The sequence below is a fragment of the Podarcis filfolensis genome, assembly GCF_964270895.1.
Source record: "Podarcis filfolensis genome assembly, chromosome: 1".
NCBI lineage: Eukaryota > Metazoa > Chordata > Lepidosauria > Squamata > Lacertidae > Podarcis > Podarcis filfolensis.
Window position 1 is genome coordinate 75868923 of NC_139604.1, and position 15588 is coordinate 75884510.

Genomic DNA, 15588 nt, shown 5'->3' on the forward strand with positions numbered 1-15588 from the left:
ACAATAGTGAGGCATGTTGAGATGTGCAACTCTAATCGCAAGAAACAGCACACAGTTGTGAGACAGGAAACTAATCCATTAGTTTTCTTTTTCCTGTCAAACAGGTGGACAGACAGAAGACGCATATACAAACAGTAAGAAAGGAAATGATCGTTACATTGTAAAACCCAAAGCACATTTATAGATGTTACCCGAAAAGAACATGTAAGAGGAAATAAAGGAAAAGAGGTGGAGAATACAATAGAGGCCATAGGTTGATGTCAAAATTGAATGTAGAAAAGGCTCCAATATGCAGAGATTGTACACGTGATGGGCTTAATTGGGTAGTCTTGTTCTAACAATTCATTTTAGCTGCAGCGGCCCAGAGCATAACATTTGATAAGACATTTTACATGACTAATTTGGTACAGCCTTCTCCATGTAAATATCCATAATATCAAACCCATCCATGATTAATTAAAAGAAAGCCCCATTGATTGCTCAGAATTGCTTTGTTTTCACAAAACCTGAGCTCAGAGTTTTATTCTAGCAAATCTGATTGCTCTCAGGATGTTCCAGTACAGCACCAATGTAGAAGGAGAGGTTTGGTGTGCCTTCCTCTGCCTGAAAGGACAGCATTGGACGGCAGAGATTGTGTAAGGTCAGCATTTTGGCTCTTGCATGGATTTGGCTGTCTGATCCTATAAGCTGCTACATTCATGTACAAAACTGCAAGGTTCATATCGCTATATGTTTCTTTCACTAAAAACAGTCATTGCGTTGTGACAGTGTGAGGATTTACAATCATAGAAGGATATTAAAAGGATCAGTAGATGTCAGCAGCAAGACATTCCAGTATATTGATGCCATCAGTACAAGACGATGAAGCATTCCTTCCATGAAAGAACCCAAGATGTGGCCAGCAGAAGGAATGATCCAATTCAGACCTATATCTTTCTGCAATTTCTTTGCTGATAGTGAAGAACAGTTGTCTGTTTCTAAGATATTTAAGTGTGTGAATACTTTTGCTTTTTTCCAATGCTCAACATGCTTTCTGCATTACCTTCATTCACTACCTTCATACTCTCCTCTGAGCTCTTTCAAGTTTCCCATATTCTTCATAAATTTTGGCTACGAAAACTGAAGTGCTTGGTTACCCATTACCTCTTGATGAAAAAAAGGGTATAAAATACACAGAAGCAATGATTTAAAGAACTGTCTGAAGGCATAAAAGGAAGCCAAACCAACAAAATTAATGTATAAGGGGCCTAATTCAGCTAAAATGAATTATGAGACCATAATTGCCATCACGCCCACTCCAAGGAAGACTCAAGACACCACTTACAGTTAACATTATGGAAAACTTGAGAATCTGCAGAGAAAACCAAGTAATCTTAGTCCAATTCAACCAAACAAAACATAGTCTGAGCAGGAAGTTTCCCTACTTGGGGGGGGGGATCATCTCCCTCCCAATTCCTGAGGTGACGGAAGTGACTACCTGTGCCCTGCGACAACGATGGTTAAGAAATTCCTCCTCCTTGTTACACAAACCCTGGATCTGTGAATCAGACAAGGACACTGTGGCCCCATCTGTTTGGCGTTCACCCTGATGCACATGTTCAGCCCACAGGCAGTGGCGTAGCGTGGGTTGTCAGCACCCGGGGCAAGGCAAGTAATTTGCGCCCCCTAACCTGTGGATTTGCGCCCCCTAACCCGTGGATTTGCCCTAACCCCAGATGTTGCGCCCAGTGCGGCCGGCCCCCCTGCACCCCCCACGCTACGCCACTGCCCACAGGGCACCCCTGTCACTCACTAAGCAAATACAGTGTAGGGCAATGCCACAGGATTAAAGGTCCCCAGATCTTAAACTGTCTTTCCTGTCCAGACTAAAGGCCTGAGTGACAATAAATTGCACCACTCCAAAAGAGTGGAGAAGGCAAAAAAGAGGCGTCCCAGGCCAATTGGAGGCTCCCCTAAAAATTCCTACTCAGCCCCTTCAACAGGAGACTGGCAAAGCCCACACTGCAAAAAGGAGGAAGGGTGGGCACAACAACAGAACAGGGAATATATATCCCTGTTCTTTCCTCATCCAAACTGGCTAGTTATCCACTCATACCATCCCAACACTCCTCCCCAGGGAGAAACCATTTGAGAGCTCCCCTGGGGTGATGAGAGAGTGGCAAATTTGCCTCCACATAAGAGTGAGAACGGCATTATATGAGACAATGGAGCAAATTAGTCATGACTAATTGAAGTCTCATTGGTTTTAATGGGATGCATGTAAATATTTAGCTGGATCAAGGTGAAAACGTAAATCTCAAAAAGCTGATAATTGATTCCTGAGTTAAACACATTATTCAGCAACAGAATCAGTTTCAAAGAAAACATTTATGCCTCAAAAAGAGCACGGGCATCATATGCAAAGTATCTTACATATGAGATCAACTACTCTGATGAAAGGGAGAAAAACAATGAAATGCACTGGAAATAAGGTACTAAACTTCAGACTACCAAAACAGAAAGTGTTGAGTGATTTTAAAAAGGCTTCCAACCCCCCACCCCCAAAAAAGAAAACTGGAAAACTATTCCCAAAAAATTCCAAAATGATGCCTAAGACTGTGATCCTATCTCCTAACCCATCTACACAGGTAATATTGATAGTGTTGGGAAACTGAGCTGACGTACCCATGCAGTAGAACTTGCCCTCAGTTCCGGTCACCACACAGAGGCAGCTTAAGATCCAAAACAGTTCATTGCCATAGAAGATAGCCCCTCTAGACAGTCCAGAAGGATGTTATGGTTGATAGTGTCAAAAGCCGCTAAGACATCCAGCAGAACTAGGAAACAGCTCTCAGCTTTGTCCCTAGCCCACCGGAGATCATTGACCAGTGCGACCAAGGCAGTTTCAGTCCCATGATGAGGCTTGAATCCCAACTGGAAGGGATCCAAATGGTCCGCTTCTTCCAGGCGTGCCTGGAGTTGTTCAGCAACCACTGGCTCAATCACCTTGCTCAAGAATGGAAGATTTGAGACTGGAAGATAGTTGGCCATATTGGCCGCATCTAAATATGTTTTTTTAAGAAGCAGTTTGATAACTGCCTCTTTCAGCAGGTCTGGGAAGGTTTCCTCACAGAGAGAAGCATTCACCACCCCATGAAGCCCATCGCCCAGCCCTTCCTGGCTAGCTTTTATAAGCCAGGATGGGCAAGGATCAAGGAGACAGGTGGTTGGTTTCGCTCATTCAAGCAGCCTGTCCACATCTTCGGAGGTAACAGATTGGAATTGATCCCATGCAACTTGACTAGACAGGGCTCTAGCACTCTCCCACCCTGGCCCTGCTCCCACGGTGGAGTCTACCTCTTCCCGAATCTGAGCGACTTATCTGCAAAAAACTTTGCAAAATCATTGCAGGAGATCATGTGGCCTGTACTGGGCCCCGATGGAGCAGGTGATTCCATTAAATTGTGAACCACCTGAAAGAGTCTCCTGCTGCTGTTTTCTGCAGATGCAATAGAGGCAGTGAAGAAAGTCTTCTCCGCTGTCGCTACCACCACTTGGTAGGCTCAACATTGAGCTCTAACCTGTGTCCGGTCAGCTTCAGAATGTGTTATCCGCCACCAACGCTCTAGCTGTCTCAGCTATTGTTTCCACACCCTCAGCTCTGAAGAAAACCACGGGGCTGTCCAGGCTCCATGCAATCGGAAAGGGCGCTTCAGAGCCAACCAGTCAATAGCCCTGGTTAACTCTACATTCCACCAGGGGATCAGCTGAAAGGCCATCAACATGGGATAAAGCATCCCCTACCACTCTCTGGAAACCATTTGGATCCATTAAGTGGTGGGGACGGACCATCCAAATCGGTCCCACCTTCCTGCAGAGGGGAAGGGTCACAGAGAAGTCCAGTTGCACCAGGATGTGATCTGACCATGTCACTTCTTTAGTTTCACTTTTACTTAGTGTCAGATAACCAACATCCATAGAGGTGAACACCAGGTCCAAGGCATGTCTGTGGCTATGAGTTGGGCCAGACTAATTCAGGGACAGCCCCATGGAGACCATGCTCTCCCATCACCAGTTTCCATTCTGAGAAGCTGGAGACAGCACAGTTTCAAATGTCGTGGTGGCACCACTGCTCTGATCCTCCTCCTGCAGGCCAGGTTAGGATTGCTCTGCCTGCATACGTATGTGTGTGGATGGCACATCATTTCTTCATATTCAGTTCTTGATACATCTGCCCTTTCTGTTCCTCCAACCTCTCTCTCCCATCGTCTCCCCAACTTTTACTCCAGTAACATTTCTGGGCTTATCCACAGTTGTGTTTTCCCCGGGAAAACCCATTATTTAGTGCTGATTCAGAGCAAATGGCGATCAGGTTTCCTGCAGATTGCCATTTGTTCTGATTTATCATTACAGAATGGGTTTTCCAGGAGAAAGCAGCAGGGCAATGGCAAAATTGCTCAGACTCACACCTAGATAGCAAGGGACAAGCAGAAAAATTCCTGGCCCCATGCCTTCTAAGCAGGGGAGAAGCAGAACGTGGACAAGGCCTAAGTCTCTTTGTAAAGTGTCATGTGCACTGCTGGTGCTGTAGGCATAATAAACACCATCAATATCACTAATACCTGTTGCATTTTGGTTATATTTTCTTTCATCTTTTACCTACCTAATGGAGCCCTTCAGAATTGTTATACTGCCTGGTTATTTGTGCAGTAAATGTAATTTTTTATTTATTGGATTTCAATGCTGTCAGTCTTCATGACATTATAACAACACTTCTGGAGAAACAGAAAGGCAAGCAAGCCCCTGTTAATATAGTGAACCCCCAAAGAAATGTCCTTGCTCTGGCACTTCCGGGTTGGCGCCATCGCCGAATGGCGGACTCCCTCCGAGCTCCGGAGGGAGTCTGCTCGGCAGGGGCTGGGTTCTACCGCACCGGCGATGCGGGGACCCTTAGAAACCACGGCCACGGAGGCCGTGGACATGGAGACTCGGCTTGCACCGTTAGCGCCCTCCCGACTCGTGAAGGAGCCTTTTTAAAGGCTACGGATCGGGTGCCGGGGAGAAGCGTGGTGCCTTGAGTTCTCTGCTTCCCCTGCTGAGCGAAGCCGCATGCCATTCGGCGGAGAGCGCTGACTTCTTCCATTGAAAATTCGGACTTTTCAACAACAACCCGTGAGTAAATTTGGAAATCGGGTTCAAAAGGAGGAAAAAAAAAATTTTTTTTTTCGAATTGGATACGAGCGGGGGGGATCCAAAAAGGAAGTCAGTCCCCTCCCTATTGCAAACTTTCCAAAACAAGGACGGGGAAACCAAGACCCAAAAAGGCTTGCATTGCTGATAAAAATCCAAAATTTCACGATGGGGAACTACAAGAACTGTGCTGGAGGAGGAACTGGAGAAGGGAAACGCAACCCCCCCCCCTGGGAACCGGGGTGACTGAAGAGAGAGCCTGGTGAAAGGAGTCGGAGATCTTGACAGCTGTCAAAATAGCTGTCAAAGTCGAAAAGCGGAGTGGATTTTATTATGAGAACTTGGCTGGTTAAATTTGATACAATTTGCTACAACTTGTTAAAATTTGGATACAAAATGGCGAATATGGATAACAAATTGACTTTTGGATTAGAGGAAACAAAGATACAACAATCCCCCTTGAGGAGTTTCGGGACATTACAAGGATTGGGAAAGTGGAAAAACACCAATGGAACTTTACAGGACTGGTTATCTTCTGGGAAAGCTGCAAAACGGAAATAACATCTCGTCTTCAGGGTGTTTTCTTTTTTGTTTTTTTAAAGGAGACAATAGATTTTTCTATTGAAGAAAGGAAGGGACTGAACGCAAGGTTTTGCCCCTGAATAACAACCATCCCTGCAGACTTACCAAACTTTCGAACTACAACGTTTTAGCAGCGGAACAAAGGGAAATCAGACTACAACCTGGAAAGAACAATGGAGGGAGTTCTATTACAGTTTTATTAAAGACTGAAGTTAAAGTTTTGAAAAATAATGATAATAATAATAATTTTGATTTTCAAAAAAATTTATTTTTAATTTTAAAAAAGAAAAAGCCAGCAAGGAGTTGGGGAAAAGTTGTGATTTATGGTCTTAAGAATTCCAGGCAGACACCAGGGGTTGATGGTCAGGGGGAAATTAAACCGGGGACAGGGGGGGGAGAACTAAAACTCCAAAGGCTTGCCAACTTGGTTATTTTTTGCTGCATTGGTCTATTATTCATTATATTTTTTTTATTCTCTACCTTTTCTGTTTCTATTATCTGGGGTGCTTCTTTTATTAAAAAATGGAAATTGTGGAATGACATGGGGTGGGTCTTGGGGAAAGAACACTGGGTTTTTTTTTTTTTTCTTTTTTTTATTGTAAAACAAATTAAGTTTCAATTTGAATGGGGAACTTGTTTGGCCAACAATATGAAAGGGGAATATGGTAGGGGTGGGGGAAGGGGGGAGTCCCGTAAAGTGATATTTTTTGTATTTTTGAAAAATTTTAATAAATATTATTTAAAAAAAAAAAAAAGAAATGTCCTTGCTCTGTTTCCTTAGCAACTGCACTGCCTTTCCTTGCTAAAGTATGGCGTGTGAGTTAGCATCTAGATAACTCCTTTAGCTTTACAGACGGAGAAGAATCCTAAGCATGCTCAAACATTTAAATCAGTGGCGGCTAACCTCCAGTGTGGGTCCTAATCTAGCCCCCAGGCAAATTTTTCCTCATCCCTGAAGACACCACCAATTTTGGGGACAACGGTGAAAGAAAGAAAATAAAGGAGACATATTACTGGGGTGCCCTGATGAGGATGCAAATAGACTTCTCCCTGGTCAGCAAAGTAATCATTTGATGATCAGAGACACACAACAGCCTTCAGCTAGTTTAAACAGATCAGCTTTGGAAGACGCACTGTACCTTTGTGAGCATCTGCTTGCATGTGTCGCCTGTGCATGACAAGGTGTGGATAGTCACATGTGCTCCCCAGAGGGTTGACCAAGGGTGAATGTGATCTTCAGGCCAAGTGAGGTTAGCCATTCTTGATTTTTAAAAATGCCATGTGAATGAGAAGGTATAAGCAATTAATGTTTGGGGGCCACAAGAAGGCTCCTTGCAAATTGTTGCCAATTTTGCTTCATATAAAGGGAAGCAGCATGGCAATCACAAAAAGAGTAATCACAAACAAAGGTTAGATTAATCTGCAGCCTCTGTAAGCCAGAAACTAGGGATCTAACAGACCTATGGCCCACAAATGATTTTCTAAATATTTCAGATGGAGGAGACCTCCAACTTTGGGCCAGATTTCAAAATTTGCAAGCCACCGAAAGCAATTGAAAGAGAAATTTCCTGTCTTCTCCTCCCCACTTCAGCCTCATGAATCTCCACAAAAAAACACCTCTCCTGAAAGTGAGGATCCTCTGGAGCAAGGAGAGATGCATGTAAGAGATCAGTGAACCATAGTCCACCAGCCGACAGACCTCATCACACTCCATTCCAGAAGCTCCTCTAATTCTCAGGAGTGGCTTTCCAGGGGAACAGGAAGGATGGGGTGGCAAAGTTCTCTCTCCTCATAGTTCTTATGATCCAACTCATTCTGTTGTATGGAAGGAGTGTAGCTCAGGGAGAGAGTAATGCTCTGCATGCAGAATGTCCACCTCCAAGCAGAACTGGGAGAGATCGCTGCTTGAAGAACTGGAAAGCTGCTGCTAGCTGGTATAAACATTACTGAACTAGATGATCTAATGGTTCGACTTAGTATACAGCAGTTGCTTAAGTTGCTATCAGTTCCATCCAATGAAATAAATACAAAGAAAAACCATTTAAGAACTGCTGGCCTAACTCAGGCATTGGAGTCCAATCCTGTTCTAACTCATATGGGAGTGGCTCATGTTGACTTCAAGTGAGTAAACCAGCACTGGAGGAACTGTTCCTTTGTTAAGAAGTGTAGCATAAAGTTCCCCAAACCACTTGACTATTCAAGATCCAATGTAGATACAACCGCTTTTTGAACAAGGCATACTGGTGTAGGTGACATGTCATCTACCAAAGGCTTAAGTTTCACTCTCATTACTCATCTGCACTATCTTGCAAAACATGTTTCAGCTTATCTGAAATGACAACTCAAATAATACACTGTTAAATTATTTTTACAAATCCAATTTCATGCAACCATGCTAAAATCAGTGGCTTATTTTTGCATGCAACCAAGATGGAAACAGAGGCAGTGCCTGATTTATACAGGGATCACCAGGTTGCACCCAGAAAACCAGTCTTCAGTGTCCAAAGTCAACCCTGAAATATGCTCAGCAATAGCATGATCACTTTCCCCTCCCTCAATCTAGATTTTCTCATACCCTCTCCTTTTCAGAGTATCCCTAGTATGTGACAATCCAGTTTAAGGGAGGGGAACATATGGGAAGGCAATTGTTGGAGGAGATTGTCATATGGACAATGGATAATTAACAGAGGTACAGGAAACTGACTATCCACATTAAACAAGATTATGCATGAGCCCTTGCATTTAGGGACAGCATTTCTAAATCGTGGAGTAATAGCTTCTCAGCAGTTAAAAATACTATATTTCTCTTTTTGAAAGGTTATAAAGTGGTCAGAGAAAGTGTTTAGCGAGCTGAAAACTTGCCTTTTCAACAGCATAGGCTCAGTCTAAATTTTACTTTAATCACATGGCCACCAATCACATCTGGGTTGTCGTTGCTTTTCAGTATCAAGAGTAGACCCATTTTCATTGGGACTGTCACAAGCAAGGAGGGAAGGTTTAACCAGAAGCATCTCAATGAGGGACAGGAAGCCACTACACTAGCTTTCTGGCAGATAGGTTGCTGTTACATATCAGAAAGGGGAGGAGGAAGCAACAGGGAAGTAAGCATGTTGCCAATGCACTGGCAGGAGCCCAAGACTGGTGTCGCCAATGCATTTGCATCAATGCTGAGCTCCCCACTTCCTCACCCCACCATGTTCTCTTCCAGAAAGCAACAGTGGCCAAGCTGCTTCTCAGGTAGACATTATTCTTCATTATTCACATCCCAGGTGTTATCCAGGTGAGGCATGTGGCACTCACAGAACCAGGTTCCATGCAGTGTTCAATGTATTTTCCAGTAGATTCACTTGGCAGGAGAAAATACCATTCTGCAGTTTGAGTATGGGGTCAATGTGATTATCCATAGCTGAAGTGGTACCCAAGAAAATGAAATTTGGATCTCCTGCAACAAATCAGTAATGACTGCATTCTTATAGGCAATAAAACAATTGTGTGGGGGGGGGTTGGACAATGACGATAGAAGCAGACAGATCAGCAGCATTAAAAAAACAAACCACTTTAACTATGTAATTTACAGGAACTATCTATCCCAGCCAGATGTTCATATGTATGGAGGAATGTGAAATCTGCCCCTGCACAACTCTATCCAGTAATGATGACAAGTATATGGCAAGATAATGCTCATTCCTAGTAAAGTGCTTACCAGACGTCACTCTGCAAGTTGAATAGTAAATCTTTCTTACCCTGATGAAAAGGATCTTTTCTCCAACTCTGTATCTTCCTTGTGAAAGACGCTCCACACAAAATTTACTAGGGCATTTACAAGGAGGATCTTCAGAAATATGTTTGACCTTTGGGGGAAAAAGAGGGGGTAAGTTATCATTTTAAATTGTTTAGTGCACTACAGTACCATTAGGACAGATTATATTCAACTGTATCTCCTAAACCAGCTCCTAAACCAAGCACCTGTTCTTTCTTATTTCATCACATCACTATTGTGCAGTATTCAGACTGTGCCAGAAATTTAGGTACCTTTCATTGGAGGCTGGTCCATTAAATCAACTGGGACACTGCTGCACCAGGCTCAGAATGTTCTCAGCCAGCCCCCACCTGCCTCCCTCCTTATTTACAAACCAGCCTAGGGGTGGCACTGTCTGTCAACCTCCTTAGTCTCAGTGTTGCTCTTGTAGAACTCAGAGTGGAAGCAGAAAGACGGGGACAAAACCAAAATTAGTTCCACCTTTTCCTGGCTCTGTCCTCATCAGCCTCCTTGCCTTCCTCCAGTGGCAGACATTGGGGGCTCAAATTTCAGCAGCACGCTGAGCAACACCCAAAATCCAGCACCTTCCTCCAACCTCTTGTGTTCCATTCTAAACTATAGTTGCAGCACCCTTTGCAGTACCCCTGAGGCTCCATGACTAGTGCGACTGAAACTGGTAGCACTCTCCTAAGTCCTCCTCTGCTTCTTCCTCACCGGTTTCAGTGAGCACCAGACTCCACTGGTACTTGTAATTAAATCCACCTGCCTCACTCTCTCACTCTCTCACTCCATACTTACAAAAAACGTACACAAACACCCATCATTTCCAATATCAAAGGACGGCTGCAAAAGGGGGCAAAGCCTCGCGTGGTGCTGCCTATCGCCCAGCCATAGCTTCACCTTCACTCTGAGGTAACACAGCAAGCAGCAGTCAGAGACTGCAGGCCTCATTCCTCTGTGGAGTAACCTCACTGAAGTTCCAGCCTACAGTCTGGGAAACCCTGAACTTTGACTTGTATAACCTTGCTGCTACTAATACACGCAAACTGCTAGGTTCTTCTCCCAAAGGGTGCTGTGGGTGGGTGTGCCACTGTACCCTGAGGTATTAACGCTGATAATGAACACAGTCTATGAGCTCTACTCATTTTATGTTCCTCAGTTGTTCAGAAAGAAACAATCTGAATGTGATACTGTCCTGGGGAAAGTGCTTGCTGAGTTTAAATTGAGTTGCTGTCCTTACATAATAGCATGTCAGGGAACGATGGAAATGATGAGCCTGATGATGGTGTGGTGATGTGTGAGAGGGAAAGCTGCTAACTGCATTCTCCCTTTACTGCTTAAGTTATCCTTTTATATTGCATTCTTCCTATGATGAGTCCTATGTTGGTGTAGCAATGCAGCACATGTAGGATGGCAACATAATGTACACAGAAAGCCAGATCTGGAGAATATAGCATGGGGAAATGTTTTTCATGTGACCATGTTTAAAATAATTTAATGAAAGTATTGGTGTGGCCTAAATCAAAGCTGCTTTGATATAACCCCAGATTTGAATAAAGTGTTTGCTAAATATAAACCTAATATATATGTAAATCAGAAGTGAGAATGAAAGCTGCTAATTGCATTCTCCATTTACTGCTTAAATGATTCCTTTGCATTGCATTTTACCTGTGAATGCTGGTCTGATGAACCACCCATACCAATCCATTTTGGGAACCACTACTGTAAGAGATATGGTTAAGGTGCATTAACATTTAGTGTATCTTGAACTTGTTGGTGAGATGCAAGGAGCACAGACATCACTGCCAAAGAGCAGATCTGGTTGAGTGAAATCTAATTTGACATTCAGGTATTACTGCTATTTTATATCTAACCTTAACACTGACAAGTACACACATAAAATAATTTCCACACAATGTAGTTCTCTAGGAGGAAAGTTGACCTAATATGTTGGTGTCAAATGAAGCAAAATGCAAGGCACACTTTCTAAAGATTTCATCCACCCCAGAGACCTTTGGAGATCTAGTTCAGAAGCCAACAGTCTGTGAAGCGAGACTGAGAGCATAGGAAAGATGTTGTTAGAATAACTACTGGTGAAAGATTGACTTTTACATTTTCTTAGAAAGGGTTATTTATAACATCACAGAGGGCTATAAGAAAGGCCTTTCTGGTCAGATGGAAGGACTACTTAGTTCAGCATCTTGCCTCAGACAATTGCCAACCATATGTCTCTGTGAAGTTTACAGGCAAATATATCACATTAGGATGCTATCTGGTATATTTTAATAGCTTGCCAAAAGATTATAGAAATTCTTTGTGTTCGGGAAGTGTGTTTATCCTTCCTGTAATATTAAAATACCGTGCGTGTATGAAGTGTGCTTGACATTGCTACTTATTATTATTTATTCAACATATATTAACCTACTCACCATCAATATCAGGGTGGGATACAATCATGAAAATTTAAAAGGAAAACACATAAACACACAACCCAAAAAACAGTAAAAAATAAAATAAACCTGTCTGGTAATTAGATCACCATAAATGTCTGCTTGGATAAGTAGGTCTTCCACTAGCATCAGAGTTGGGGCCAGTCATATCTCAAGAGGTAGAGCAGCAAAACCCATGTCAAATCTTTCTGGACTGACCCATTTACTGCATGTCTTTTGCTTAGTCCTGTTTGCCACTCCCTTCAGGGATTTTCAGACTGAATTTTAATAAGTTTCATTACCTAGCTGAAGTCTGGTTACTCAGCTGTAGTGCATGATGTCACTTTAAACACCGACGGCTTTCACTGACTTGGGGCTCTTCAAGTGTGAAGGTATTTGTCTTGTTACCAAAATGGGAGTTTTAAAAGAAGAATTAGTAGCTCTTTCTTTCTCTTAGATTGAACCAGATATGGGAGGCAGATGGGCTGTTCTAGGATATTGAGAGTTCAGAACATTGGGAGTACAGTAGGGTGGCCAGTTGTGCATTGCCAAAAATTAGGACACCACTTTTCATAAGGCATTTTTGTTTATAGACACAAATTCAGAAATATTTACTATACCTTTCTAAAAAACTGAAATAGACTGCATCTCTTAGTAGGGAACGCATCAGCGACAGGTGTGCCTGCTCAGTCTGCTGACTGGGTTGGTGGGCAACTTCAACTCTCCTGCTCTCTCTTTTTTTGGTTTCTTGCCTTTAAATAAGATTTGGACTGGATGGCCATTAAATAGAAAACACCTTCAATTATAGGATTGTCCTCTGGCAACCTTTCAAAATAGAGGAATATCCTCTGTAAAGTGGGGCCCATCACCACTCTGGATGCCATGAAGACAGTGCTATGTTGACTCCTTCTAATGGTCTGAACAAAGAACTTTCAACACTTGTAAATTTGAGCCTGGTTCTCCCCCCCCCCCCATTACATCCAAGCAATGAAGAAAATTGTTCCAGACCTAGTACCTAAAATGGACACATGTGCACATTCACCGTACAAAGTCTTAAGACAGCAGGCACTGAAATGGCGGCATGCATTCTTCAGTCTTCAGCTGGTCAACCTGATGAATTTCTTGATAATACTAAACCAGACATATAAATCCAACATCTTTTCAAAGGGAAATGGCATGGGCTCTCAATGATTGCATGAGCCCCTCCTTCTGTTCAGATAGCTTCCATTGCCAACCAGAGCCTCCAATCATTCCTATTCCCACGTCCCTCTGATTTCACTAGCCTCAAAAGGATGGAAAACACATGAACTGAGTCTCTGCATGATCGGTTTTCCAACAAAGATCTGCTACATGCTGGAGGGTCTTTGAAGGAGAAAGGGGAGGCTCCCCCACCCACTATCGTAGCAGCAGCATCAAAACCATTCTTGAGGATTTTTCCCGCTTGCATTTTGCTATTTAGCCTTAGAAGAGCAACAGAAAGTACAAACCAAACAAGTCATGAAGCCTTTCACTCTGCTCTTGTTATTTCCCAAAACCCACAGCAATATTACTGTGAGGAAATCTAGAAAGAAGATGCGTTTTGGAGGCTGGGATTCAGTCTTGCTGTAACTTTGTGTATATGGAGACTGCTGTAAGATTTTCAACTATGTTAATTTACACCTGAGAGGTCTTTGTTAGAATTGATAAAATAGTTTTATGTGTTTGCGTTTTGCTGATATTCTGTAAATTAAAGGAGGTCACTTAAATCAGACTTCATAAGCTCTTTTTTCTTCACCCACAGGAATTGCAGTCACCTCTTCTATGCTTTGTCTCAGTCCTTCTCTAGCAGCCACAGTGAAAGACTTTGAGAAGTTAAAGAACCGGGAAGGGGAGGGGGGTGCTAAACCTAACCAAGTTTGCATTTCAGCAAATTACCTTTCACAAGCACTGTTAAATACACCAAATTCCATCTGTTCATTGTAGCTCAGGAGTGGCACAGGGGCTTTCAAGGAGCGCTTTGTAACTCCCAGGTGGCACATCCACCATGTGATATAGGAGTTGCCATAGCAACAAGTGCTTTTTTTAGAATACATTTTTTTACTTTCCTGTTTAACCCTTGGTTGTTCAGAACACCGCCTATTCAGGACCAGTGTGATTTTTCCATAAAGAGTGAAAAGTGAATGTTACTGCATAGGTTAAATGCATCAATGAACTGCATTCAGCAAGTCTCAGGTTCAATCATCCTCAGCATCTCCAGTTAAAAGCATTTGAGGCAGCAGGGTTGGAAAGATCTTTGCTTGGGACTTTGAAGCCGCAGCCAGTCACATTCACAATACGGATCTGATCCGGTCATGTAACACCCCTTCTTAAACCCCCTGATGGCTTCCTCTCTCGATAAACAACTACCTGACATTCAGAAGACATCTTAAGGCAGCCCTGTTCAGGGAAGTTTTTAATATGTGACATTTTAGTGTATTTTTGGTCTCTGTGGAAGCCGCCCAGAGTGGGGTACAAATAAATTATTATTATTATTATTATTATTATTATTATTATTATTATTATTCGTCTCTGTTCCCCGGTCCAGGCTCCTTCTCTTTACCTTTAAAGTTGCTCTGCAACCTTGCCTCCTCCTCATCTCCCTGCTCTTATATCACAATATATCTATACCTGTGACCTTTGGTCTTCCACTTGGTCCACCTTCAAGTGTTCACACACTGGTATGTAATTGCACTGCCTTACAGGAGTGTGTGTATGTGTTTTAAGCTTCTATCAGTATTGTTATCAGTCTGAATGGTCAGTCTGAGGGATTCCCAGGGACTTTTCCAGTTATTGGATTCCTGGATCTGTGGGGGTTTGTAGGTATGAGAGCTTGCCAAACCAGTCCCTTTCTCCAGGCAATGGTTGCGGCTAACTAGCTCAGGACCAGGATTAGTATAACCAAAGAAATTGCTCTGTGCCATGGAAAAAATGGATGGGCCTTCACTCCCACACCTAGCTGCTAGGTAGAGAGGAACAACTGCAAGAGTGGATGGGTGATCCAGGGAGAAAGCAGGTTGGAAGCTAGACACAGAGGCATATTTGCTCTGTGCTACACACAAAACTGTGACTGGTGGAGAAGCAAGATCTTTTGGGGTATTAATGCTATGATCCCTCCATCTTATGCTCAGGTTGTATAAATATATCCTAAAGACACCACAGTCTCTGATGACCTTCATTCCAAGGAAACTAAACCTGGGTAAGTGCCTGGAACCCATGGATCCCCTCACTGTTCAGAGATTTGGGGTGGGGAGATTCATCTAACCAGCCGCATCAGCAGAACCCCTCCTTCCCCAAAGTCCCCACATACCTCCTGCAATTGGCTCTGGCAGGGTTGGGAGAGCTGCCTGAACAGCACCTGGCAGGAGGGGGTATTGTTCCATCTGGCAACCTGGGATACTTGCACAGACAAAACTACTGGAAAAGTGTGACATTGAATTCCACCCAGAGGGTTTCTTCAATCAGTTCATACTCATGGACTAGGCCCACTAAAATCTATCAGAATTAAGTTAAACATGGCCAGCTTGAGGCCACTCATTACAACAAGTCCACTTTGAGAACGATTCAGTCAGATACAACCCACTGCATGATGTATCTTTCACAGGCTTCAGCATTCACAGGGTAGAACATCTG

The 15588-nt window shown here is 43.1% G+C and overlaps 1 protein-coding gene and 1 long non-coding RNA gene across 8 annotated transcripts in view; one reads left to right on the plus strand and one right to left on the minus strand.

The window, feature by feature from the left end:
• Positions 1-15588, plus strand: part of LOC310756455 — a 351789-nt gene that overhangs the window by 198349 nt on the left and 137852 nt on the right. The gene's annotated exons all lie outside the window — the stretch shown is intronic.
• Positions 1-15588, minus strand: part of GAS2 (growth arrest specific 2) — a 126067-nt gene that overhangs the window by 32345 nt on the left and 78134 nt on the right. For all 7 annotated transcript variants that reach the window (XM_083599957.1, XM_083599951.1, XM_083599955.1 and 4 more), the window contains one exon: positions 9495-9602. In XM_083599957.1, coding sequence (XP_083456083.1) covers positions 9495-9602 — 108 coding nt within the window. The remainder of the gene's footprint in view (positions 1-9494; positions 9603-15588) is intronic.